The sequence below is a fragment of the Petromyzon marinus genome, chromosome 25 (assembly GCF_048934315.1).
Source record: "Petromyzon marinus isolate PM22_M1 ecotype Great Lakes invasive population chromosome 25, UKy_Petmar_22M1.pri1.0, whole genome shotgun sequence".
Lineage (NCBI taxonomy): Eukaryota > Metazoa > Chordata > Hyperoartia > Petromyzontiformes > Petromyzontidae > Petromyzon > Petromyzon marinus.
Window position 1 is genome coordinate 9,663,360 of NC_133691.1, and position 25,981 is coordinate 9,689,340.

Genomic DNA, 25,981 nt, shown 5'->3' on the forward strand with positions numbered 1-25,981 from the left:
GCTTCTTGTTAGCACAGCGGAACTCATGCACTGCACACTCTGAATTGTCACAAATACTATTCAATGAATGTGTTTTTTTACTTTTAATGTCCATATATTTACTTTTCTGGTGGTCCTCGGAGCCACGTCTCTTTAGGACGAACATAAACACTTTTGATTTTAATATATTCATTCTAAGTAGAAAGAGAATCGATGTTAAAGTTACCGATATCACAGCCAATTTCATCTGATCCATCATTGCAGTCCGTTTCTCCATCACAAACAAATATCGAGTCAACACACAGCCTGCTGCTCCTGCATGTGAACTGAAATGGTGAACACGCTGCAAGGAAAAAGAGAAGCAATTATTAAAAAAAAGTTTATGTAACGACTTATTTAAGCCTTGAACCAATTTCTCAACCACATCAATTCCATACACCCATCCATCAAATTCACCATGGAAGTGGAGAAGGATAATAAGCTACCATTCCTGGATGTTTTTATTTGAGAAGAGACCTGATGTCTCGTTGGGACACTCTGTCTATAGGAAAGCCACCCACACAGATTTCTATCTGAAACCTGATTCCCACCACCATCCAGCACAGAAGAATTCCCTCATCAAAACACCACACCATAGGGCCCGCTGCATTTCCGACCAACACCACCTAGCCAGTGAACTGGAACACGTACACCAGGCCTTCAAGATGAATGGGTACTCGGACCGCATTATTCGCAAAGCTGTTTCTCCAACCATGGAGAAACAACCCCCTGAGAAGCCGATGAAAACCATCATGTTACCATACATAGCAGGTGTAACCAAAAATATTGACGAAATCTTAAACAAACACAAGATCCAGGTCCGATTCAATACAGTACACAAAATCCGTGATCTAATCCCATCTGTGAAGGATGTCATTCCTGATATGCAATATCCTGGAGTTTACAAACTGAGTTGTACCTGTGGTAGCAGTTACTTTGGGGAAACAAAACGACATGTCTCGGACGGTGTCCGTGAACACAAGGCAGATCTGAAACGCGGCAGAACCAATACCTCTGCCGTAGCTGACCATTGTTATAACGCTGTGGGCTCGCATGATATTGTTTTTTTCCGAGACCAAGGTACTCTGCAAACCTTCTGGCTACTATCAAAGGTTTGTTCATGAAGCCATGCAGAAATATAAACAGACATAACTTCAACCGAGAAGATGGATACAAATTGAGCAATCATTGGAAGGATGTTATTAACCAGGTAAAATCGTAACTGCTTTATGGTTGTGTCTATCATATCTGCCGGGTACTAGTCTATTATTCCGAGTTAATTTCCCCCCGCATCCCCTCGGCCTCCCACTTCCAGCACCACCCACTCCCCCCCCCCCTGCCTCACATCCCCTCTCCTAGTGCTCACGTAGCGCCCCCCTACCCCACACCCCCCCCTCTCTCTCTCTCCCCCCTTTCCCCTCCCCACTTCTTACCTATATAAGCTCTTGCCAGGGCAGCTCTCTCTCCCACTTCAGCAAAAAATAAAATCTTGCTGTGGTTTTCCCACCTGATGATGATTGCATGTGTTGCTATAGAAACGTTGTGATTTGTTTTATTTTAATTTATTTATAACTACGTGACTTTACCGAAATAACCAAAGAGCATGATATACATTGTTTTCAATTGGAAAGACATTAAACTCACTGCAGTTGGCCTCATCTGAGTAGTCCCCACAGTCGTTGACTCCATCACAGAAGCTCTCCTTTGCCAGGCAGGTCCCATTTCCACAAGGCAGCTGTTGGTCTGTGTGGCACTGACAGTTTGGAGTCTCATCGCTCTTGTCCATGCAGTCCGGCTCCCCATTGCAGTAAAACCGCCCAGAGATGCATTGCTTCTTGTTTGCACAACGGAACTCATTCACTGCACACTCTGGGTTGTCACATGATAGACAACTATTGGTGTTAGTTATTTTACTTTGAAAACCTTTCATGTATATATATTTTTTGGGAGTAATATGAGGTGTGTCTTTAAAGGACCATAATGAAGCATCATTTAAAAAAAGTTACAACAGTTATAAAAGCACATTGGTGATGAAAGGTACCTATATCACAGCCAATTTCATCGGATCCATCACTGCAGTCCGTTTGTCCATCGCAAACACACATCGAGTCCACACACAGCCTGCTGCTCCTGCACGTGAATTGGCTTGGAGAACAAGCTGCAAGACAAAAGTACGTGTAAATATTGATTGTAAGCAATGGTTTACCAAAAAAGTGCACTTTAGTCATATACATTGTTTTGTATTTTGATAGACATTTGACTCACTGCAGTTGGCCTCATCTGAGTAGTCCCCACAGTCGTTGACTCCATCACAGAAGCTCTCCTTTGCCAGGCAGGTCCCATTGCCACAAGGCAGTTGCAGCTCTGGGAGGCAATGGCAGCTCGGAGTCTCATCGCTGTAGTCTGCACAGTCGGCCTCTCCATTGCAATGAAACCATCCAGGTATGCACTGCTTCTTGTTAGCACAGCGGAACTCATGCACTGCACACTCTGAATTGTCACAAATACTATTCAATGGGTGTTTTTTTACTTTTAATGTCCATATATTTACTTTTCTGGTGGTCCTCGGAGCCACGTCTCTTTAGGATGAACATAAACACTTTTAATTTAATATATTCATTCTAAGTAGAAAGAGAATCGACGTTAAAGTTACCGATATCACAGCCAATTTCATCTGATCCATCACTGCAGTCCGTTTCTCCATCACAAACAAACATCGAGTCCAGACACAGCCTGCTGCTCCTGCATGTAAACTGAAATGGTGAACAAGCTGCAAGGAAAATGAGAAGCAATAATTAAACAATAGTTTATGTAACACGACTTATTTAAGCCTTGAACCAATTTCTCAACCACATCAATTCCATACACCCATCCATCAAATTCACCATGGAAGTGGAGAAGGATGGTAAGCTACCATTCCTGGATGTTTTAATTGAGAAGAGACGTGATGGCTCGTTGGGACACTCTGTCTATAGGAAAGCCACCCACACAGATTTATATCTGAAACCTGATTCCCACCACCATCCAGCACAGAATTCCTCATCAAAACACTGCACCATAGGGCCCCTGCATTTCCGACCAACACCACCTAGCCAGTGAACTGGAACACGTACACCAGGCCTTCAAGATGAATGGGTACTTGGACCGCATTATTCGCAAAGCTGTTTCTCCAACCATGGAGAAACAACCCCCTGAGAAGCCGATCAAAACCATCATGTTACCATACATAGCAGGTGTTACCAAAAATATTGACGAAATCTTCTTTGGTTCTTTCGGTAATGTCACGTAGAATGAGAATAAAATAATAAATTGATAAAATAAAATAACACAATAATATTCTCACGACGTTTCGGCCACAACACAAGCGGCCTTCATCAGGTGAAGGGGACGAGACTGTCTGGAGGACAGCGCTGGAGTGAGAAAGCCACGCTGAGATCACGACCTTTAAGCTGTGTGAGATGAAACAAAGCGCCTTGACAAAGGAATTAGCATATAATTTAGCATTGAAATGGCTGAGTGATTAGCTTGTGACTGGTCACAGAAAAGGCTATGTAAAAGTTAAAGCATACACATCCGCAAAGGCACCCCTTGACAAAGGAATTAGCATAGAATTTAGCATTGAAATAGCTATGTTAAAGTATACACATCCGCAGAGGCACTCCTTGACAAAGGAATTAGCATAGAATTTAGCATTGAAATAGCTGAGTGATTAGCTTGTGACTGGTTACAGAAATAGCTATGATAAAGTCAGAGCATATACATTCACCAAGGCAACTAGTACAAATCAAACAGGAGAATTTAGCATTGAAATAACTAGGCGAATTTAGCATTGAAATAACTGAGTGATTAGCTTGTGACTAGTCACAGAAATGGCTATGTTGAAGTTAAGGCCTACACATCTGAGATATTCACAGTAACTGGGTATACCCATACAATATATAATGAATACTATATAGTGAACCAATAAAAAATACTAAAATATAAATTACCTCAATGTTATCAATAAACTCTATCTTCTCCAATCAGCTAAGCTATCAACAATAAGTCATTATATATCACAATGCTATATGGCGAAAAATGGGTGGATTCTTACCCTCAACTTTAGCCACAAGGATAGCTACGGGTCCCGTTCAGACGGACGAGTTCATCCATGGTCGGAACAGAGGAGGGGGAGAGAGACAGCTGCGAGGCGCTGTTATACTCCATGTTGTAAACCATACCATTAATGGTGGTGTGAGAGGTATTAAGAGTCAATGCCAGCGAAAGAGCTGCGGTCTGAAGGTCATCGTAAAATACAATTAATTAAGAACGGAAATGGTTTAAAACATCTTTCCAATGGTTACTAAGCCAGAATCCATCTTCTCGATTGAAATTGTCTCTGTGCTTGTATATGTGAATGGCCTCATGAACGAATCTCTCATAGTAGCCGGTTGGTTTGCAAAGAACCTCCGTCTTGGAAAAGTCAATGTCATGTGAGTCCACTGAATTATAACAGTGATCTGCCACGGCAGAGGAGTTCGTTCTACCGTGTTTCAAGTCTGCTTTATGTTCGCGGATGCGGTCCGAGATATGTCGTTTGGTTTCTCCAATGTAGCTACTACCACAGAGGCACTTTAGTTTGTAAACGCCCGGGTACTGTATGTCTGGAACAGCATCTTTTACAGATGGAACTAGATCACGGATTTTATGTACTGTGTTGAATCGGACCTGGATCTTGTGTTTATTCAGGATTTTGGAGATCTTTTAGTGACCCCTGCAATATAGGGCAAGGTGATGGTTTTGAGTGGCTCCACAAGAGAATCCTTCTTCATGACTGGAGTGATGGCTTTGCGGATTGTGTAGTCGGAGTAACCATTAGCCCTGAGAGCCTGGTGTACGTGCTTGAGTTCACTGGTAATGTGTTCCTGGTCGGAAATGCATTGGGCTCTATGGTATAGAGTCTTGATGAGGGAGTTCTTCTGGGATGGATGGTGGTGGGAATCCGGTTTCAAGTAAGCATCTGTATGGGTAGCTTTCCTGTAGACAGAGTGGCTCATTGAACCATCATGTCTCCTTTTAATTAAGACATCCAAAAAGGGTAGTTTGCCATCTTTTTCGACCTCCATGGTAAATCTGATGGCTGGGTGTATGGAATTGATGTGGTCGCGGAATTGGTCTAGAGCAGGCTGGCCATGTGGCCAGATGACAAAGGTGTCATCCACGTACCTCTTCCATAAGGTCGGGCGTAGAGTGGCAGTCTGGATGGCGTCAGTTTCAAATTTTTCCATGAATACGTTGGCTACAACCGGAGATAGGGGGGAGCCCATTGGGGTGCCCTCAGTTTGTTTGTAGAAAGTTCCATTCCAGGTGAAGTATGTGTTGGTTAAGCAATGTCTCACCAGGGGGGGGTACATCAGTGTGCAGTCCTTGATGAACCAGGTCTTCAATGATAGCGATGGTGTCAGGTACCGGGACTTTGGTGAACAAAGACACCACATCAAAACTGACAAGCAGGTCGTCTGGGGACAGGGAAATGCCTTTGATTGTCGATACCAGGTGAGTAGAATTTAGTACCGCAGAGGTGTTTTTTCCAGTGAAAGGTCGCAGTATATCAGCAAGAATACGTGCCAGTTTATAGGTGGGGGAGTTGATAGTAGAGACGATGGGACGAAGGGGTGTATCTTCTTTGTGTATCTTTGGAAGGCCATATAATCTTGGTGGTCTGGCAGCAGAGGGTTTCAACGAGAACTGTTTGGTATCATCAATTAATGCTGTTGAATCAGAGAGATTTTGTTCGTTTTGGTAACCAGGCTGTTGGTGGGATCTCTTTTTATTTTTGTATAGCTGCCATCGTTGAGTAGTTCTTGAATTTTGTTGTTATATTCTGTTTTGTCCATGATGACAGTGGCATTTCCCTTGTCGGCTGAGAGGACGACAATGTCATCTCTCTTTTTTAATTGAGATAATTCAAAACGTTCGTCTTTGCTGATGTTGCTGGGTGGCAACTTAGCGTTTTTGAGGGTTGCAGCGATTTCAGATCTTGCTACGTCTGCAGCGATGGGACTCAAGCCCTTGAGTGCAACGTCGACATGGGCAATGATATCATTAACCGGTAAGTGTCTCGGTGTGACAGCAAAGTTTAGACCTTTAGCTAAAACGGATTTCAGACCGTCAGAAATGGAACTGTTACTGCGATTAATTACGACTTTGTTGACGTCTATCTTTTCGGTGTGTGGATCCGATGTTTTGCTGGAGAGGTGATTGAATTTGGAAATCAAATTGTCCCTACATTTGGTCGACATAGTGGCAGCCGAAGAGGTAGTCATATTGTCTACATGTTCCCAATCCGATGTAGACATTGTTGCTGTCAATGTTAAGTGTGATTTGTAGAGTGTCTTGTCTAACTGATCGAGTTCGGTGCGTGTAAGTCTGATTTTTTCCGAGATAAGAGCGAAGCTAGATCTAGCTAGAATTCGTTTTGCATTGAGAGAAGTTGCAACAGCAGAGGTTAGTTAAAAAAGAGAGATGACATTGTCGTCCTCTCAGCCGACAAGGCAATTGCCACTGTTATCATGGACAAAACAGAAAATAACAACAAAATTCAAGAACTACTCAACGATGGCAGCTATACAAAAATAAAAAGAGATCCCACCAACAGCCTGGTTACCAAAACGAACAAAATCATCTCTGATTCAACAGCATTAATTGATGATACCAAACAGTTCTCGTTGAAACCCTCTGCTGCCAGACCACCAAGATTATATGGCCTTCCAAAGATACACAAAGAAGATACATCCCTTCGTCCCATCGTCTCTACTATCAACTCCCCCACCTATAAACTGGCACGTTTTCTTGCTGATATACTGCGACCTTTCACTGGAAAAAACACCTCTGCGGTACTAAATTCTACTCACCTGGTATCGACAATCAAAGGCATTTCCCTGTCCCCAGACGACCTGCTTGTCAGTTTTGATGTGGTGTCTTTGTTCACCAAAGTCCCGGTACCTGACACCATCGCTATCATTGAAGACCTGGTTCATCAAGGACTGCACACTGATGTACCCCCCCTGGTGAGACATTGCTTAACCAACACATACTTCACCTGGAATGGAACTTTCTACAAACAAACTGAGGGCACCCCAATGGGCTCCCCCCTATCTCCGGTTGTAGCCAACGTATTCATGGAAAAATTTGAAACTGACGCCATCCAGACTGCCACTCTACGCCCGACCTTATGGAAGAGGTACGTGGATGACACCTTTGTCATCTGGCCACATGGCCAGCCTGCTCTAGACCAATTCTGCGACCACATCAGTTCCATACACCCAGCCATCAGATTTACCATGGAGGTCGAAAAAGATGGCAAACTACCCTTTTTGGATGTCTTAATTAAAAGGAGACATGATGGTTCAATGAGCCACTCTGTCTACAGGAAAGCTACCCATACAGATGCTTACTTGAAACCGGATTCCCACCACCATCCATCCCAGAAGAACTCCCTCATCAAGACTCTATACCAGTGGTTCTTAACCTTGTTGGAGGTACCGAACCCCACCAGTTTCATATGCGCATTCACCGAACCCCTCTTTAGTGAAAAATAAAATGTGATTTTTTTTCAAATTCAAGACATAGATATGTTTTTTTACTGGTACACAAAATGAGCCGTGCATGAACATTACCTTGTTCAAAGAATAAAACCAACACAATGCATAAACTCACAACAAATTACATACCTGGAAATCAATGTGACTTCTGCTGTTGCCTTTGAGAGATCAGTTCAGATATGCGTGGCTTCACCTTGGCAAGTGCCACTCTCATGTCATTTTCACAGCAAAGTCTGTTCCTTTTCTTCGTTTTTATGTCCAGCATCCTCGAAAAGGATTGCTCACAAAGATATGTTGTAACAAATGGTATAAAAAAATCCAGGGCTTTCTTAGCAATAACTGGATACTTGTTCATTTGTCGACACCAAAACGTTGAGAGCGTTGTTGTTCTGAAGAGTTGCTGTTGAACCTGGCTCTGCTGAATTTCAATGATTTCGTCGAGGAATTCATCATTGACATCTGCTGTTTCAACAGCAAACGTGAACGGCTGTCTCACCCATGCTGGATATGACTCTCTTGTAGGGAAATATCCGTCGAGAGACTTTGCAAGCTAATCTAAGTGCGTGGCAATTGTTTGCTTCAGTTCTGTGGATACAGAAATATCTCCGATTCCAGACACATCTTCGATCTTACTTGCACAGTCGTCCAGAAGCGGGAAGTTTGCGAAGTTATTGTTCTCTGTTCATCGTTTCCATAACGGTAGCTTTTTTTGAAAAGCCTTCAGGTGTTCTTCCGCTTCCATGATATTGACTCCACCACCCTGCATCTGCTGATTGAGATGATTGAGAGCTGCGAATATATCAGCCATGTACGCTAAAATGAGAATGAACTCAGGATTTTTGAATCAATCTGCATGGCAGTGTTGGTGCTCTTGCAAAAACAGGGCTAATTCCACACGCATGGCAAAAACACGATTCAGCACCTGTCCCCGGGATAACCACCGAATATTAGAATGGAGCAGAAGTACCTCAAATTCAGAGCCCATTTCTTTACACAGCTCACTGAAGATGCGGTGCCTCAGAGCACTTTTTCGCACATAGTTCACACATTCCACCACAGTTTTTAATACTTCTGCCATTTTTGGAGGTAAGGTTTTTGTTGCCAACGCATGCCTGTGCAGAATACAATGCGTCACAATGATGTGTGGTGCATCGGCCTTTACTAGCGCACCAAAACCAGACTTTCTTCCCAGCATGACTGGAGCTCCGTCCGTACAAACTGCAGAAACCATATCCCATGAAAGATTGTTGTCTCTGAAGAAGTCATCCACAAGCTTCTTCACATCGGCTGCCTTCGTTGTTGTTGTAAGAGGCTTACAAAATAAAAACTCTTCTTTTATCATGTCGTCTTTCACATAGCGTACAAAAACAGCAAGCTGGCTTAGATCAGAAACGTCTGTGGTTTCGTCGAGTTGAAGGCTGAATTTTGCCGGGCTTGAAATCAGATCCGCGACTACTTGAGCCAAGATGTCTTTACTCATGTCTTCTATTCTGTCACTGACGGTGTCATTTGAAAGGGGAATTTGGGATAATTTACCTTCGGCCGCTGTTCCGAGTATCAGATTCGCCATCTTTAATGCAGCTGGTTTCACAAGTGTTTCACCAATGGTGTGTGGCTTGCCCTGCTTTGCGATCAGGTAAGCAACTTCGTACGATGCTGTCAGGATCGGTTTGTTAACAGGTACAAATCCAAGAGCAGGCAGAGTGGCCCTTTCATCGAATCTGGCTCTCTTCACCCTGAATTCAGCAAGTGTTGTGTTCTTGTATTCCCCGTCTCCATGCAGCTTCAAGAAGTGTTCCTTTAGTTTTGCCGGTGCAAGACTAGAGTTGCTCAACTTGGCGTTGCAAATCATGCAGATAGGACGCTCACTCCCATCACGTTCCGTGATACATGAGAATCCATGTTGTACATATTCGTCCGACCACTTTCTTCTTTTGCCCGACATAGTTAGTATGGATAAAATATTAAAGAAATCACACGACGTACGACAACAACAGTCACACGTTGACTACTGAGTACGCACTAAATTCCCCGCAGCGCTGATTGGCCAAGCAGTGTAGCATGATCATCTGCAGCCAGTGATGGCCAAGCGGGCCGTGTGTGTCATCACAAATTTACACAATAATTCAAGTGTGTCCGGACCTCCGTGGCGGGGGCTCTGCCGAACCCCTGAGATCGACTCACCGAACCCCTGGGGTTCGATCGAACCCAGGTTAAGAACCACTGCTCTATACCATAGAGCCCAATGCATTTCCGACCAGGAACACATTACCAGTGAACTCAAGCACGTACACCCGGCTCTCAGGGCTAATGGTTACTCCAACTACACAATCCGCAAAGCCATCACTCCAGTCATGAAGAAGGATCCTCTTGTGGAGCCACTCAAAACCATCACCTTACCCTACATTGCAGGGGTCACTAAAAAGATCTCCAAAATCCTGAATAAACACAAGATCCAGGTGCGATTCAACACAGTACATAAAATCCGTGATCTAGTTCCATCTGTAAAAGATGCTGTTCCAGACATACAGTACCCGGGCGTTTACAAACTAAAGTGCCTCTGTGGTAGTAGCTACATTGGAGAAACCAAACGACATATCTCGGACCGCATCCGCGAACATAAAGCAGACTTGAAACACGGTAGAACGAACTCCTCTGCCGTGGCAGATCACTGTTATAATTCAGTGGACTCACATGACATTGACTTTTCCAAGACGGAGGTTCTTTGCAAACCAACCGGCTACCATGAGAGATTCGTTCATGAGGCCATTCACATATACAAGCACAGAGACAATTTCAATTGAGAAGATGGATTCTGGCTTAGTAACCATTGGAAAGATGTTTTAAACCATTTCCGTTCTTAATTAATTGTATTTTACGATGACCTTCAGACCGCAGCTCTTTCGCTGGCATTGACTCTTAATACCTCTCACACCACCGTTAATGGTATGGTTTACAACATGGAGTATAACAGCGCCTCGCAGCTGTCTCTCTCCCCCTCCTCTGTTCCGACCATGGATGAACTCGTCCGTCTGAACGGGACCCGTAGCTATCCGTGTTGCTAAAGTTGAGGGTAAGAATCCACCCATTTTTCACCATATAGCATTGTGATATATAACGACTTATTGTTGGTAGCTTAGCTGATTGGAGAATATAGAGTTTATTGATAACATTGAGGTAATTTATATTTTAGTATTTTTTTATTGGTTCACTATATAGTATTCATTATATATTGTATTGTATACCCAGTTACTGTGAATAGCTCAGATGTGTAGGCCTTAACTTCAACATAGCCATTTCTGTGACTAGTCACAAGCTAATCACTCAGTTATTTCAATGCTAAATTCGCCTAGTTATTTCAATGCTAAATTCTCCTGTTTGATTTGTACTAGTTGCCTCGGTGAATGTATATGCTCTGACTTTAACATAGCTATTTCTGTGACCAGTCACAAGCTAATCACTCAGCTATTTCAATGCTAAATTCTATGCTAATTCCTTTGTCAAGGAGTGCCTCTGCGGATGTGTATACTTTAACTTAGCTATTTCAATGCTAAATTCTATGCTAATTCCTTTGTCAAGGGGTGCCTTTGCGGATATGTATGCTTTAACTTTTACATAGCCTTTTCTGTGACCAGTCACAAGCTAATCACTCAGCCATTTCAATGCTAAATTATATGCTAATTCCTTTGTCAAGGCGCTTTGTTTCTTCTCACACAGCTTAAAGGTCGTGATCTCAGCGTGGCTTTCTCACTCCAGCGCTGTCCTCCAGACAGTCTCGTCCCCGTCACCTGATGAAGGCTGCTTGTGTTGTGGCCGAAACGTCGTGAGAATATTATTGTGTTATTTTATGTTATCAATTTATTATTTTATTCTCATTCTACGTGACTTTACCGAAAGAACCAAAGAAGATGAATCCTTGCAGTCACGAAAGCTTTAAATCGAAATATTGATGAAATCTTAAACAAACACAAGATCCAGGTCCGATTCAATACAGTACACAAAATCCGTGATCTAATCCCATCCGTGAAGGATGTCATTCCTGATATGCAATATCCTGGAGTTTAAAAACTGAGTTGTACCTGTGGTAGCAGTTACTTTGGGGAAACAAAACGACATGTCTCGGACCGTGTCCGCGTACACAAGGCAGATCTAAAACATGGCAGAACCAATACCTCTGCCGTAGCTGACAATTGTTATAACGCTGTGGGCTCGCATGATATTGTTTTTTCCGAGACCAAGGTAATCTGCAAACCTTCTGGCTACTATCAAAGGTTTGTTCATGAAGCCATGCAGAAAAATAAACAGACATAACTTCAACCGAGAAGATGGATACAAATTGAGCAATCATTGGAAGGATGTTATTAACCAGGTAAAATCGTAACTGCTTTATGGTTGTGTCTATCATATCTGCCAGGTACTAGTCTATTTTTCCGAGTTAATTTCCCCCCCGCATCCCCTCGGCCTCCCACTTCCAGCCCCACCCACTTCCCCCCCCAGCCTCACGTCCCCTCTCCTAGCGCTCACGCAGCGCCCCCTACCCCACACCCCCCCCGCTCTCTCTCTCCCCCCTTGCCCCTCCCCCCTTCTTACCTATATAAGCTCTTGCCACGGCAGCTCTCTCTCCCACTTCAGCAAAAAAAAAAATCTTGCTGTGGTTTTCCCACCTGATGATGATTGCTTGTGTTGCTATCGAAACGTCGTGATTTGTTTTATTTTAATTTATTTCTAACTACGTGACTTTACCGAAAGAACCAAAGAGTATGATATACATTGTTTTCAATTGGAAAGACATTAAACTCACTGCAGTTGGCCTCATCTGAGTAGTCCCCACAGTCGTTGACTCCATCACAGAAGCTCTTCTTTGCCAGGCAGGTCCCATTTCCACAAGGCAGCTGTTGGTCTGTGTGGCACTGACAGTTTGGAGTCTCATCGCTCTTGTCCATGCAGTCCGGCTCCCCATTGCAGTAAAACCGCCCAGAGATGCATTGCTTCTTGTTTGCACAACGGAACTCATTCACTGCACACTCTGGGTTGTCACATGATAGACAACTATTGGTGTTAGTTATTTTACTTCGAAAACCTTTCATGTATATATTTTGTTGGGAGTAATATGAGGTGTGTCTTTAAAGGACCATAATGAAGCATCATTTTCAAAAATTACAACAGTTATAAAAGCACATTGGTGATGAAAGGTACCTATATCACAGCCAATTTCATCGGATCCATCACTGCAGTCCGTTTCTCCATCGCAAACAAACATCGAGTCCACACACAGCCTGCTGCTCCTGCACGTGAATTGGCTTGGAGAACAAGCTGCAAGACAAAAGCACGTGTAAATATTGATTGTAAGCAATGGTTTACCAAAAACGTGCACTTTAGTCATATACATTGTTTTGTATTTTGATAGACATTTGACTCACTGCAATTGGCCTCATCTGAGTAGTCCCCACAGTCATTGACTCCATCACAGAAGCTCTCCTTTGCCAGGCAGGTCCCATTGCCACAAGGAAGTTGCAGCTCTGGGAGGCAATGGCAGCTGGGAGTCTCATCGCTCTGGTCTGCACAGTCAGCCTCTCCATTGCAATAAAACCATCCAGGTATGCACTGCTTCTTGTTAGCACAGCGGAACTCATGCACTGCACACTCTGAATTATTACAAATACAAGTTGTTCTGCCTCACGGCAGGTGTTTGCCTCACGGCAGGTGTGGGGGTGTGTGTACACAGGAATTTCCTGTTTTGAGGTTGAGTTTGGTCACGTGACCAGGAAGTTACGATTTAAGATTCCCTCTCCACCACGCGGGAGGGTGTCAGCCGTTACACAGAGTACAAAATGGAGGCACAAATAACGTCTCCGTGAAGACAGGTGTATCTGTTCATTGTGGGACTTTAAGACGCATTGTCTGTAAATTCGTTTGTTCTTATAATACTGGGAATGCTGGTATAATGTTAGAATGGCCGTTATAATGCTGTAAATGCCTTTATAATGATGTTAAATTGTTATGATAAATATGAGGCCTAGTTAACAACGAAACCTGCCACTTGCCTTATTGTGAATCTTACTTGTAATTGAATAAGTAAAGTCAGACTTGTACCCATGTAACCTTATTGGGGTCTTGAGAGCAAGGATGACGAAATATCTCATGCACAGTTCAGTGTTATGTGCAGTGCTGTACATTTAGGCTGCAGCATGGTGATCACACGATGTGCCCTTAACACAGCAGCTTATTCTCTTGTATAGCTATTCAGTACTAATGTAGGTGCCTGATCCATCCAGGATCTATTGTTGAGTTTCATGTTATCTAAGACAATGTTATGATGCTGTAGTGTTCATTGTATTGTATTTGTGCTGTGTTTCCATCATTTTGACCTCGTTCAATTCATTACGTTTGGAATCGGATATTCACCCTGTCTCTGAAGGTTTATTGAATGCAAGGTTACCTACTTGGATAATGGTGCAACGCAGCGCACAGCGAGGCCGAGACACAAGTTAATGTGACTTTACCGAAAGAACCAAAGAGTACGTTAATGGGTGTTTATTTTTACTTATAACGTCCATATAAATACTTTTCTGGTGCTACTCAAGAGCTACGTTTCTTTAGGACGAAGATAAACACGCTTCATTTTAATATATTCATTCAAAGCAATCGATGTTAAAGTTACCGATATCGCAGCCAATTTCATCTGATCCATCACTGCAGTCCGTTTCTCCATCACAAACAAACATCGAGTCCACGCACAGCCTGCTGCTCCTGCATGTGAACTGAATTTGTGAACAAGCTGCAAGGAAAATGAGAAGCAATTATTAAACGATAGTTTATGTAACACGACTGATTTAAGTGATATACATTGTTTTCAATTGGAAAGACATTAAACTCACTGCAATTGGCCTCATCTGAGTAGTCCCCACAGTCGTTGACTCCATCACAGAAGCTCTCCTTTGCCAGGCAGGTCCCGTTCCCACAAGGCAGCTGTTGGTCTGTGTGGCACTGGCAGTTCGGAGTCTCATCGCTCTTGTCCATGCAGTCCGGCTCCCCATTGCAATAAAACCGCCCAGAGATGCATTGCTTCTTGTTTGCACAACGGAACTCATTCACTGCACACTCTGGGTTGTCACATAATAGACAACTATTGGTGTTAGTTTTTTTACTTCGAAAATCTTTCACGTGTATATTTTGTTGGGAGTAATATGAGGTGTGTCTTTAAAGGACCATAATGAAGCATCATTTTCAAAAATTACAACAGTTATAAAAACACATTCGTGATGAAAGGTACCTATATCACAGCCGATTTCATCGGATCCATCACTGCAGTCTGTTTCTCCATCACAAACAAACGTCGAGTCCACACACAGCCTGCTGCTCCTGCATGTGAATTGGCTTGGAGAGCAAGCTGCAAGACAAAAGCACGTGTAAATATCGATTTTAACCAATGGTTAACCAAAGAAGTACATTTAATTCATATACATTGTTTTATATTTTGATAGACATTTGACTCACTGCAGTTGGCCTCATCTGAGTAGTCCCCACAGTCGTTGACTCCATTGCAGAAGCTCTCCTTTGCCAGGCAGGTCCCATTGCCACAAGGCATTTGCAGGTTTTGGAGGCAATGGCAACTGGGAGTCTCATCGCTCTGGTCTGCACAGTCGGCCTCTCCATTGCAATAAAACCATCCAGGTATGCACTGCTTCTTGTTAGCACAGCGGAACTCAGGCACTGCACACTCTGGGTTGTCAGAAATATACAATTGATGTTTGTTTTTAGACTTTGAATGTCAATGTAGTTACTTTGCTGGTGGTATTAGGAACTCTGTCTCTTTATGATGAGGATAAATCACTTTTAATTTTAATATATTTATAATGATGATAAACAAAAATCAACATGAAGGTTACCGATATCGCAGCCAATTTCATCTGATCCATCATTGCAGTCCGTTTCTCCATCACAAACAAATATCGAGTCAACACACAGCCTGCTGCTCCTGCATGTGAACTGAAATGGTGAACACGCTGCAAGGAAAAAGAGAAGCAATTATTAAAAAATAGTTTATGTAACGACTTATTTATGCCTTAAACCAATTTCTCAACCACATCAATTCCATACACCCATCCATCAAATTCACCATGGAAGTAGAGAAGAATGGTAAGCTACCATTCCTGGATGTTTTATTTGAGAAGAGACCTGACGGCTCGTTGGGACACTGTCTATAGGAAAGCCACCCACACAGATTTCTATCTGAAACCTGATTCCCACCACCATCCGGCACAGAAGAATTCCCTCATCAAAACACTACACCATAGGGCCCGCTGCATTTCCGACCAACACCACCTAGCCAGTGAACTGGAACACGTACACCAGGCCTTCAAGATGAATGAGTACTCGGACTGCATTATTCGCAAAGCTGTTTCTCCAACTATGGAGAAACAACCCCCTGAGAAGCCGATCAAAACCATCATGTTACCATACATAGCAGGTGTTACCAAAAATATTGACGAAATCTTAAACAAACACAAGATCCAGGTCCGATTCAATACAGTACACAAAATCCGTGATCTAATCCCATCTGTGAAGGATGTCATTCCTGATATGCAATATCCGGGAGTTTGCAAACTGAGTTGTACCTGTGGTAGCAGTTACTTTGGGGAAACAAAACGGCATGTCTCGGACCGCGATCACAAGGCAGATCTGAAACACGGCATAACCAATACCTCTGTCATGACTGACCATTATTATAACGTTGTAGGCTTGCATGATATTGTTTTTCCGAGAGCAAGGTACTCTGCAAACCTTCTGGCTACTATCAAAGGTTTGTTCATGAAGCCATCCAGATATATAAACATAGACATAACTTCAACTGAGAAGATGGATACAAATTGAGCAATCATTGGAAGGATGTTCTTAACCAGGTAAAATCGTAACTGCTTTACGGTTGTGTCGTTCATATCTGCCGGGTACTAGTCTATTTTTCCGAGTTCATTTCCCCCTGACATCCCCAGCTTTCTCGGCCTCCCACTTCCATCCCTGCCCACTTCCCCCCCAGCCTCACATCCCCTCTCCTAGTGCTCACGCAGCGCCCCCTACCCCACACCCCCCACCCTCTCTCTCTCCCCCCTTGCCCCTTCTCCTTCTTACCTATATAACCTTTTGCCACGGCAGCTCTCTCCCACTTCAGCAAAAAAAAATATTGCTTATGGTTTTCCCACCTGATTGCTTGTATTGCAATCGAAATGTCGTGATTTGTTTCATTTTAATTTATTTCTATGTGACTTTACCGAAAGAACCAAAGAGTATAATATATACATTGTTATCAATTGGAAAGACATTAAACTCACTGCAATTGGCCTCATCTGAGTAGTCCCCACAGTCGTTGACTCCATCACAGAAGCTCTCCTTTGCCAGGCAGGTCCCATTGCCACAAGGCAGCTGTTGGTCTGTGTGGCACTGACATTTTGGAGTCTCATCGCTTTTGTCCATGCAGTCCGTCTCCCCATTGCAGTAAAACCGCCCAGAGATGCATTGCTTCTTGTTTGCACAACGGAACTCATTCACTGCACACTCTGGGTTGTCACATGATAGACAACTATTGGTGTTAGTTATTTTACTTCGAAAACGTTTCATGTATTTATTTTGTTGGGAGTAATATGAGGTGTGTCTTTAAAGGACCATAATGAAGCATCATTTTAAAAAATTACAACAGTTATAAAAGCACATTGTTGATGAAAGGTACCTATATCACAGCCAGTTTCATCGGATCCATCACTGCAGTCCGTTTCTCCATCGCAAACAAACATCGAGTCCACACACAGCCTGCTGCTCCTGCACGTGAATTGGCTTGGAGAACAAGCTGCAAGACAAAAGCACGTGTAAATATTGATTGTAAGCAATGGTTTACCAAAAAAGTGCACTTTAGTCATATACATTGTTTTGTATTTTGATAGACATTTGACTCACTGCAGTTGGCCTCATCTGAGTAGTCCCCACAGTCATTGACTCCATCACAGAAGCTCTCCTTTGCCAGGCAGGTCCCATTGCCACAAGGAAGTTGCAGCTCTGGGAGGCAATGGCAGCTGGGAGTCTCATCGCTCTGGTCTGCACAGTCAGCCTCTCCATTGCAATAAAACCATCCAGGTATGCACTGCTTCTTGTTAGCACAGCGGAACTCATGCACTGCACACTCTGAATTATTACAAATACAAGTTGTTCTGCCTCACGGCAGGTGTGGGGGTGTGTGTACACAGGAATTTCCTGTTTTGAGGTTGAGTTTGGTCACGTGACCAGGAAGTTACGATTTAAGATTCCCTCTCCACCACGCGGGAGGGTGTCAGCCGTTACACAGAGTACAAAATGGAGGCACAAATAACGTCTCCGTGAAGACAGGTGTATCTGTTCATTGTGGGACTTTAAGACGCATTGTCTGTAAATTCGTTTGTTCTTATAATACTGGGAATGCTGATATAATGTTAGAATGGCTGTTATGCTGTAAATGCCTTTATAATGTTAAATTGTTATGATAAATATGAGGCCTAGTTAACAACGAAGCCTGCCACTTGCCTTATTGTGAATCTTACTTGTAATTGAATGAGTCGAGTCAAATTTGTGCCCATGTAACCTTATTGCGATCTTGAGAGCAAGGATGATGAAATATCTCATGGACAGTTCAGTGTTACGTGCAGTGCTGTACATTTAGGCTGCAGCATGGTGATCACACTGTGCCCTTAACACAGCAGCTTATTCTCTTGTATAGCTATTCAGTACTAATGTAGGTGCCTGATCCATCCAGTATCTATTTTTGTGTTTCATGTTATCTAAGACAATGTTATGATGCTGTAGTATTCATTGTATTGATATTTCCAAGTATTAACAGATGCTGTATTTGTGCTGTGTTTTTCCATCAGTTTTACCTCGTTCAATTCATTAAATACGTTTGGAGTCGGATATTCACCCGAGATCTGAAGGTTTATTGAATGCGAGGTTATCTACACGGATAGTGGTGCAACGCAGCGCACAGCTAGGCCGAGACACAAGTTAATGTGACTTTACCGAAAGAACCAAAGAGTAAGTTAATGGGTGTTTATTTTTACTTCTAACATCCATATATATACTTTTCTGGTGGTACTCAAGAGCAACCTTTCTTTAGGACGAACATAAACACGTTTCATTTTTATATATTAATTCTAAGAAGAAAAGCAATCGATGTTAAAGTTACCGATATCGCAGCCAATTTCATCTGATCCATCAATGCAGTCCGTTTCTCCATCACAAACAAACATCGAGTCCACACACAGCCTGCTGCTCCTGCACGTGAATTGGTTTGGAGAGCAAGCTGCATGAAAAAAACACGTGTAAATATTGATTGTAAGCAATGGTTTAACAAAGAAGTACACTTTATTTATTTACATTTTGTATTTTTGTAGACATTTGACTCACTGCAGTTGGCCTCATCTGAGTAGTCCCCACAGTCATTGATTCCATCACAGAAGCTTTCCTTTGCCAGGCAGGTCCCATTGCCACAAGGCAGTTGCAGCTCTGGGAGGCAATGGCAGCTGGGGGTCTCATCGCTGTGGTCTGGACAGTCGGGCTCCTCATCACAGTAAAGGCGTCCAGGGATGCACTGCCTCTTATTGGCACAACGGAACTCACTGTTTGAACACTCTGGTAGGACAAGGATGAACGGATACAAATGTGGGAAATGTTACACTTTTACATTATTTGTGCTTAATTTGGTTTTTGCATCTGTCCAATTTACTTAATGGAATGTAAATTGTCAGATTTCTCGATAAAATGCATCCATGTGTAATCAGTGGCTCTGACATGGCAGAACTTTATTTATTTATTAAAGGTTCTTCACAGCCACGACTCTAGTTACACGGATGCCGTTGTTCGTTGTTTGTGTGATTGCGCTGCCACGCGCCACGTGGCGCTTGCCCCGCTCTCCACCGCACTGCTGGCTGGCGGTGTGCTGAGAAGCGGCTGAGCGGCTGGAGGTCGAGCCGCCAGGTGGAGATGGCGGGGCAGCAGCGACGGGGAGCGCCGAACCTTCCGCTGCTCCTCGCTTATATTCTTTTTGCCGAGGCTAAGCCCCGCCTCTGGCCACGCCCCCCTAGAAACCTTAGAGAATGTTCCCGAGGCTTCCATGCTAGCTCTGCCCGTTAACCTTTCCCCCAGATAGAACCCCACTACTGATAAGCCATGGACTGTGACAGTATGTAAAGTGTAACCCATCAATTATGCAGGAGATGGTGCTCTCTTATTACACATGTTTAGGTTACCAACTGGTAGTTAATAGAGTTATTCAGTAAACAAACCTCTTTCACAGTTGTTTTCATCAGATCCATCACTACAGTCAGTTTCTCCATCGCAGACGTAGAGTGGGTCCAAACATTCGGTGTTACTGTTATTGCATTTGTACTGATTCGGAGTGCAAGCTGCAAAAACAATGTCAATTAATACCTTCCTATAAATGATACAGATTTTTTCATTGAGATATGGAATTGATAACTTAAAGTATACATCCCGTACTCTTTGGTTCTATTCGGTAAAGTCACGTAGGTAAAAAATAAACCAAACAAAAATCACGACGTTTCGGCCACAACACAAGTGGCCTTCAGGTGAAGGAACAGAATTGTCGGGACGACAGCACTTCAATGACCGCTGCTAAGATTCACAGCGTCTTTTAAGCTCGGTGGGAGGAGCAGGTCGCCTTGACAAAGGAGTTACATATCAAAAATAGCTGTGTTAAAGTGTTGAAACAGCAGGGTGTTAAAGTCAGAAAATTAGCATGTAACTGGGGGATTAGCATGTTTTTGTTGTGTAGAGGGTGCGGAGGATGGGTCACTGTGAAATAGAAACGGAAAAATTAAAGATTGGCAAGAATGTGCTGTGAGGGGAGAGTAGAAAAAAGGGTTTAATAGAAAGTTTGGAAAGAATTTGCTTGGTATACCATTACTTGAAATTGCTGTTAGAAATTAGCTGACGTTTGGTATGATTTAAAATGTCTTTCCAATGGTTGCTTAATTTGAAACCATCCTCTCGGTTGAAGTTATGTCTGTGTTTGTATATCTGAATGGCTTCGTGGACAAATATACGTCCCATGTTATAACTCACTGCAGTTGCTTTCATCTGAATAGTCTCCACAGTCGTTGACTCCATCACACATGAACACTATTCCAAGGCAGGTTCCATTGGCACAACGGATTTGGTCTGAGTGGCATTGGCAATTTGGAGTCTCATCACTCTGGTCTGCACAGTCGGGCTCCCCATCACAGTAAAGATGTCCAGGGATGCAATGCTTCTTATCGGCACAGCGGAACTCACTGTCGGAACACTCTGGGATGACAACGATAAAAGGTTAAATATTGGTGACATTTTATAGTTTGACAATTATGAATTTGTGCTGAATTTGCCCTAGCCGCTGTCCAAGTTACTTTATGGAATGCAAATTGACAGATATTTAGATAAAACGCATCCGTCTTTAGGTTATATATTGGCAGTTAATAGAGTAATTCAGTAAACAAACCTCTTTCACAGTTGATTTCATCAGATCCATCACTACAGTCAGTTTCTCCATCGCAGACGTAGAGTGGGTCCAAACATTCGGTGTTACTGTTATTGCATTTGTACTGATTCGGAGTGCAAGCTGCAAAAAACAATGTCAATTAATACCTTCCTATAAATGATACCGATTTTTTCATTGAGATATGGAATTCTTAACTTAAAGTATACGTCCCATGTTTTAACTCACTGCAGTTGCTTTCGTCTGAATAGTCTCCACAGTCGTTGACTCCATCACACACGAACACTATTCCACGGCAGCTTCCATTGGCACAACGGATTTGATCTGAGCGGCATTGGCAGTTTGGAGTCTCATCACTCTGATCTGTACAGTCGGGCTCCCCATCACAGTAAAGATGTCCACGGATGCAATGCTTCTTATCGGCACAGCGGAACTCACTGTCGGAACACTCTGGGATGACAACGATAAAGGTGAAATATTGGTGACATTTTATACTTTGACAATTATGAATTTGTGCTGAATTTGCCCTAGCCGCTGTCCAAGTTACTTTATGGAATGCAAATTGACAGATATTTAGATAAAACGCATCCGTCTTTAGGTTATCTATTGGCAGTTAATAGAGTAATTCAGTAAACAAACCTCTTTCACAGTTGCTTTCATCAGATCCATCACTACAGTCAGTTTCTCCATCGCAGACGTAGAGTGGGTCCAAACATTCGGTGTTACTGTTATTGCATTTGTACTGATTCGGAGTGCAAGCTGCAAAAAAAATGTCAATTAATACCTTCCTATAAATTATACAGATTTTTTCATTGAGATATGGAATTCTTAACTTAAAGTATACGATCTCCAAAATCTTGAATAAACACAAGATCCAGGTCCATTTCAACACATTACGTAAAATCCGAGATCTGGTTCCGTCTGTAAAATATGTGATTCCGGACATACAGTACCCTGATGTCTACAAACTAAGTTGCCTCTGTGGTAGTAGTTACATTGGAGAAACCAAACGCCATGTCTTGGACCACATTTGTGAACACAAAGCAGACCTTAAACACGGTAGGGCCAACACCCCGGCCGTGGCAGATCATTGTTATAATTCAGTAGGCTCACATGACATTGACTTCTCCAAGACAGAGGTTCTTTGTAAGCCATCTGGCTACCATGAGAGATTCGTTCATGAGGCTATCCACATATACAAGCACAGAGACAATTTCAACCGGGAAGATGGATTCTGGTTTAGCAATCATTGGAAGGATTTGATAAACCATTTCAGGTCTTAATTGATTGTTCACGCTTACAGTGGCTTTCAGACAGCATACATTAATTTTTCGGCTCCCCCCTCCTCTTTACAGAACATAGATGGACTCTTCCTTCTAAATGAACTGCCAAATCGCTGCCCGTGGTGCTAACGTTTTTATAAATGAGTAAGTAAATACACCGTTTAAAAAGAAATAAATGCAAACCGCCACTTCTTTCAAATGTTTCTTGCCGTTGGTTTTTCACACCTGATGATGACCGTTTGTGTTATGGTCGAAACGTCGTGAGAATTTATATTGTTTCATACATATTTTATTATTTTATTGTTTCCCTTCAACGTGACTTTACTGAAAGAGCTAAGAATATGAATATTAAAGTATACGTCCCATGTTTTAACTCACTGCAGTTGCTTTCGTCTGAATAGTCTCCACAGTCGTTGACTCCATCACACACGAACACTATTCCAAGGCAGGTTCCATTGGCACAACGGATTTGGTCTGAGCGGCATTGGCAGTTTGGAGTCTCATCACTCTGGTCTGCACAGTCGGGCTCCCCATCACAGTAAAGGTGTCCAGGGATGCAATGCTTCTTATCGGCACAGCGGAACTCACTGTTGGAACACTCTGGGATGACAACGATAAAAGGTTAAATATTGGTGACATTTTATACTTTGACAATTATGAATTTGTGCTGAATTTGCCCTAGCCGCTGTCCAAGTTACTTTATGGAATGCAAATTGACAGATATTTAGATAAAACGCATCCGTCTTTAGGTTATCTATTGGCAGTTAATAGAGTAATTCAGTAAACAAACCTCTTTCACAGTTGCTTTCATCAGATCCATCACTACAGTCATTTTCTCCATCGCAGACGTAGAGTGGGTCCAAACATTCGGTGTTACTGTTATTGCATTTGTATTGATTCGGAGTGCAAGCTGCAAAAAAAAATGTCAATTAATACCTTCCTATAAATTATACAGATTTTTTCATTGAGATATGGAATTCTTAACTTAAAGTATACGATCTCCAAAATCTTGAATAAACACAAGATCCAGGTCCATTTCAACACATTACGTAAAATCCGAGATCTGGTTCCGTCTGTAAAATATGTGATTCCGGACATACAGTACCCTGATGTTTACAAACTAAGTTGCCTCTGTGGTAGTAGTTACATTGGAGAAACCAAACGCCATGTCTTGGACCACATTCGTGAACACAAAGCAGACCTTAAACACGGTAGTACCAACACCCCGGCCGTGGCAGATCATTGTTATAATTCAGTAGGCTCACATGACATTGACTTCTCCAAGACAGAGGTTCTTTGTAAGCCATCTGGCTACCATGAGAGATTCGTTCATGAGGCTATCCACATATGCAAGTACAGAGACAATTTCAACCGAGAAGATGGATTCTGGCTTAGCAATCATTGGAAGGATTTCATAAACCATTTCAGGTCTTAATTGATTGTTCACGCTTACGGTGGCTTTCAGACAGCATACATTATTTTTTCGGCTCCCCCCTCCTCTTTACAGAACATAGATGGACTCTTCCTTCTAAATGAACTGCCAAATCGCTGCCCGTGGTGCTAACGTTTTTATAAATGAGTAAGTAAATACACCGTTTAAAAAGAAATAAATGCAAACCGCCACTTCTTTCAAATGTTTCTTGCCGTTGGGTTTTCACACCTGATGATGACCGTTTGTGTTATGGTCGAAACGTCGTGAGAATTTATATTGTTTCATACATATTTTATTATTTTATTGTTTCCCTTCAACGTGACTTTACTGAAAGAGCTAAGAATATGAATATTAAAGTATATGTCCCATGTTTTAACTCACTGCAGTTGCTTTCGTCTGAATAGTCTCCACAGTCGTTGACTCCATCACACACGAACACTATTCCAAGGCAGATTCCATTGGCACAACGGATTTGGTCTGAGCGGCATTGGCAGTTTGGAGTCTCATCACTCTGGTCTGCACAGTCGGGCTCCCCATCACAGTAAAGGTGTCCAGGGATGCAATGCTTCTTATCGGCACAGCGGAACTCACTGTTGGAACACTCTGGGATGACAACGATAAAAGGTTAAATATTGGTGACATTTTATACTTTGACAATTATGAATTTGTGCTGAATTTGCCCTAGCCGCTGTCCAAGTTACTTTATGGAATGCAAATTGACAGATATTTAGATAAAACACATCCGTCTTTAGGTTATCTATTGGCAGTTAATAGAGTAATTCAGTAAACAAACCTCTTTCACAGTTGCTTTCATCAGATCCATCACTACAGTCATTTTCTCCATCGCAGACGTAGAGTGGGTCCAAACATTCGGTGTTACTGTTATTGCATTTGTATTGATTCGGAGTGCAAGCTGCAAAAAACAATGTCAATTAATACCTTCCTATAAATGATACCGATTTTTTCATTGAGATATGGAATTCTTAACTTAAAGTATACGTCCCATGTTTTAACTCACTGCAGTTGCTTTCGTCTGAATAGTCTCCACAGTCGTTGACTCCATCACACACGAACACTATTCCAAGGCAGCTTCCATTGGCACAACGGATTTGGTCTGAGTGGCATTGGCAGTTTGGAGTCTCATCACTCTGGTCTGCACAGTCGGGCTCCCCATCACAGTAAAGATGTCCAGGGATGCAATGCTTCTTATCGGCACAGCGGAACTCACTGTTGGAACACGCTGGGATGACAACGATAAAAGGTGAAATATTGGTGACATTTTATACTTTGACAATTATGAATTTGTGCTTTTTTTTCTATAGCCGCTGTCCAAGTTACTTTATGCAATGCAAATTGACAGATATTTAGATAAAACACATCCGTCTTTAGGTTATCTATTGGCAGTTAATAGAGTAATTCAGTAAACAAACCTCTTTCACAGTTGCTTTCATCAGATCCATCACTACAGTCAGTTTCTCCATCGCAGACGTAGAGTGGGTCCAAACATTCGGTGTTACTGTTATTGCATTTGTACTGATTCGGAGTGCAAGCTGCAAAAAACAATGTAAATTAATACCTTCCTATAAATGATACCGATTTTTTCATTGAGATATGGAATTCTTAACTTAAAGTATACGTCCCATGTTTTAACTCACTGCAGTTGCTTTCGTCTGAATAGTCTCCACAGTCGTTGACTCCATCACACACGAACACTATTCCAAGGCAGCTTCCATTTGCACAACGGATTTGGTCTGAGCGGCATTGGCAGTTTGGAGTCTCATCACTCTGGTCTGCACAGTCGGGCTCCCCATCACAGTAAAGATGTCCAGGGATGCAATGCTTCTTATCGGCACAGCGGAACTCACTGTTGGAACACTCTGGGATGACAACGATAAAAGGTGAAATATTGGTGACATTTTATACTTTGACAATTATGAATTTGTGCTTTTTTTTCTATAGCCGCTGTCCAAGTTACTTTATGCAATGCAAATTGACAGATATTTAGATAAAACACATCCGTCTTTAGGTTATCTATTGGCAGTTAATAGAGTAATTCAGTAAACAAACCTCTTTCACAGTTGCTTTCATCAGATCCATCACTACAGTCAGTTTCTCCATCGCAGACGTAGAGTGGGTCCAAACATTCGGTGTTACT

The 25,981-nt window shown here is 42.5% G+C and overlaps 2 protein-coding genes and 1 long non-coding RNA gene across 3 annotated transcripts; all 3 read right to left on the reverse strand.

Moving 5' to 3' along the window:
• Positions 1-273: 273 nt before the first annotated feature.
• On the reverse strand, positions 274-2,796 carry LOC142929086 (uncharacterized). The gene is made up of 5 exons (XM_076069535.1): positions 2,672-2,796; positions 2,284-2,508; positions 2,060-2,176; positions 1,663-1,887; positions 274-305 (listed from the first exon to the last, which is right to left on the reverse strand). Exons 1-5 carry the CDS (start codon positions 2,733-2,735, stop codon positions 274-276), a joined length of 663 nt encoding a protein of 220 aa, XP_075925650.1. The 5' UTR covers positions 2,736-2,796.
• A 9,426-nt stretch (positions 2,797-12,222) lies between these two features.
• On the reverse strand, positions 12,223-17,547 carry LOC142929139 (uncharacterized). Its single transcript, XM_076069697.1, has 10 exons — positions 17,326-17,547; positions 16,931-17,155; positions 15,491-15,607; positions 15,099-15,323; positions 14,875-14,991; positions 14,480-14,704; positions 14,263-14,379; positions 13,022-13,246; positions 12,798-12,914; positions 12,223-12,627 (listed from the first exon to the last, which is right to left on the reverse strand). The coding sequence occupies exons 1-10, from the start codon at positions 17,516-17,518 to the stop codon at positions 12,341-12,343; spliced, it is 1,848 nt and encodes a 615-aa protein (XP_075925812.1). The 5' UTR covers positions 17,519-17,547; the 3' UTR covers positions 12,223-12,340.
• Positions 17,548-17,555: 8 nt separating this feature from the next.
• On the reverse strand, positions 17,556-20,970 carry LOC142929140 (uncharacterized). The gene is made up of 3 exons (XR_012945311.1): positions 19,904-20,970; positions 18,805-19,250; positions 17,556-17,774 (listed from the first exon to the last, which is right to left on the reverse strand). It is a non-coding gene; the product is annotated as an uncharacterized LOC142929140 (long non-coding RNA).
• Positions 20,971-25,981: the final 5,011 nt, after the last annotated feature.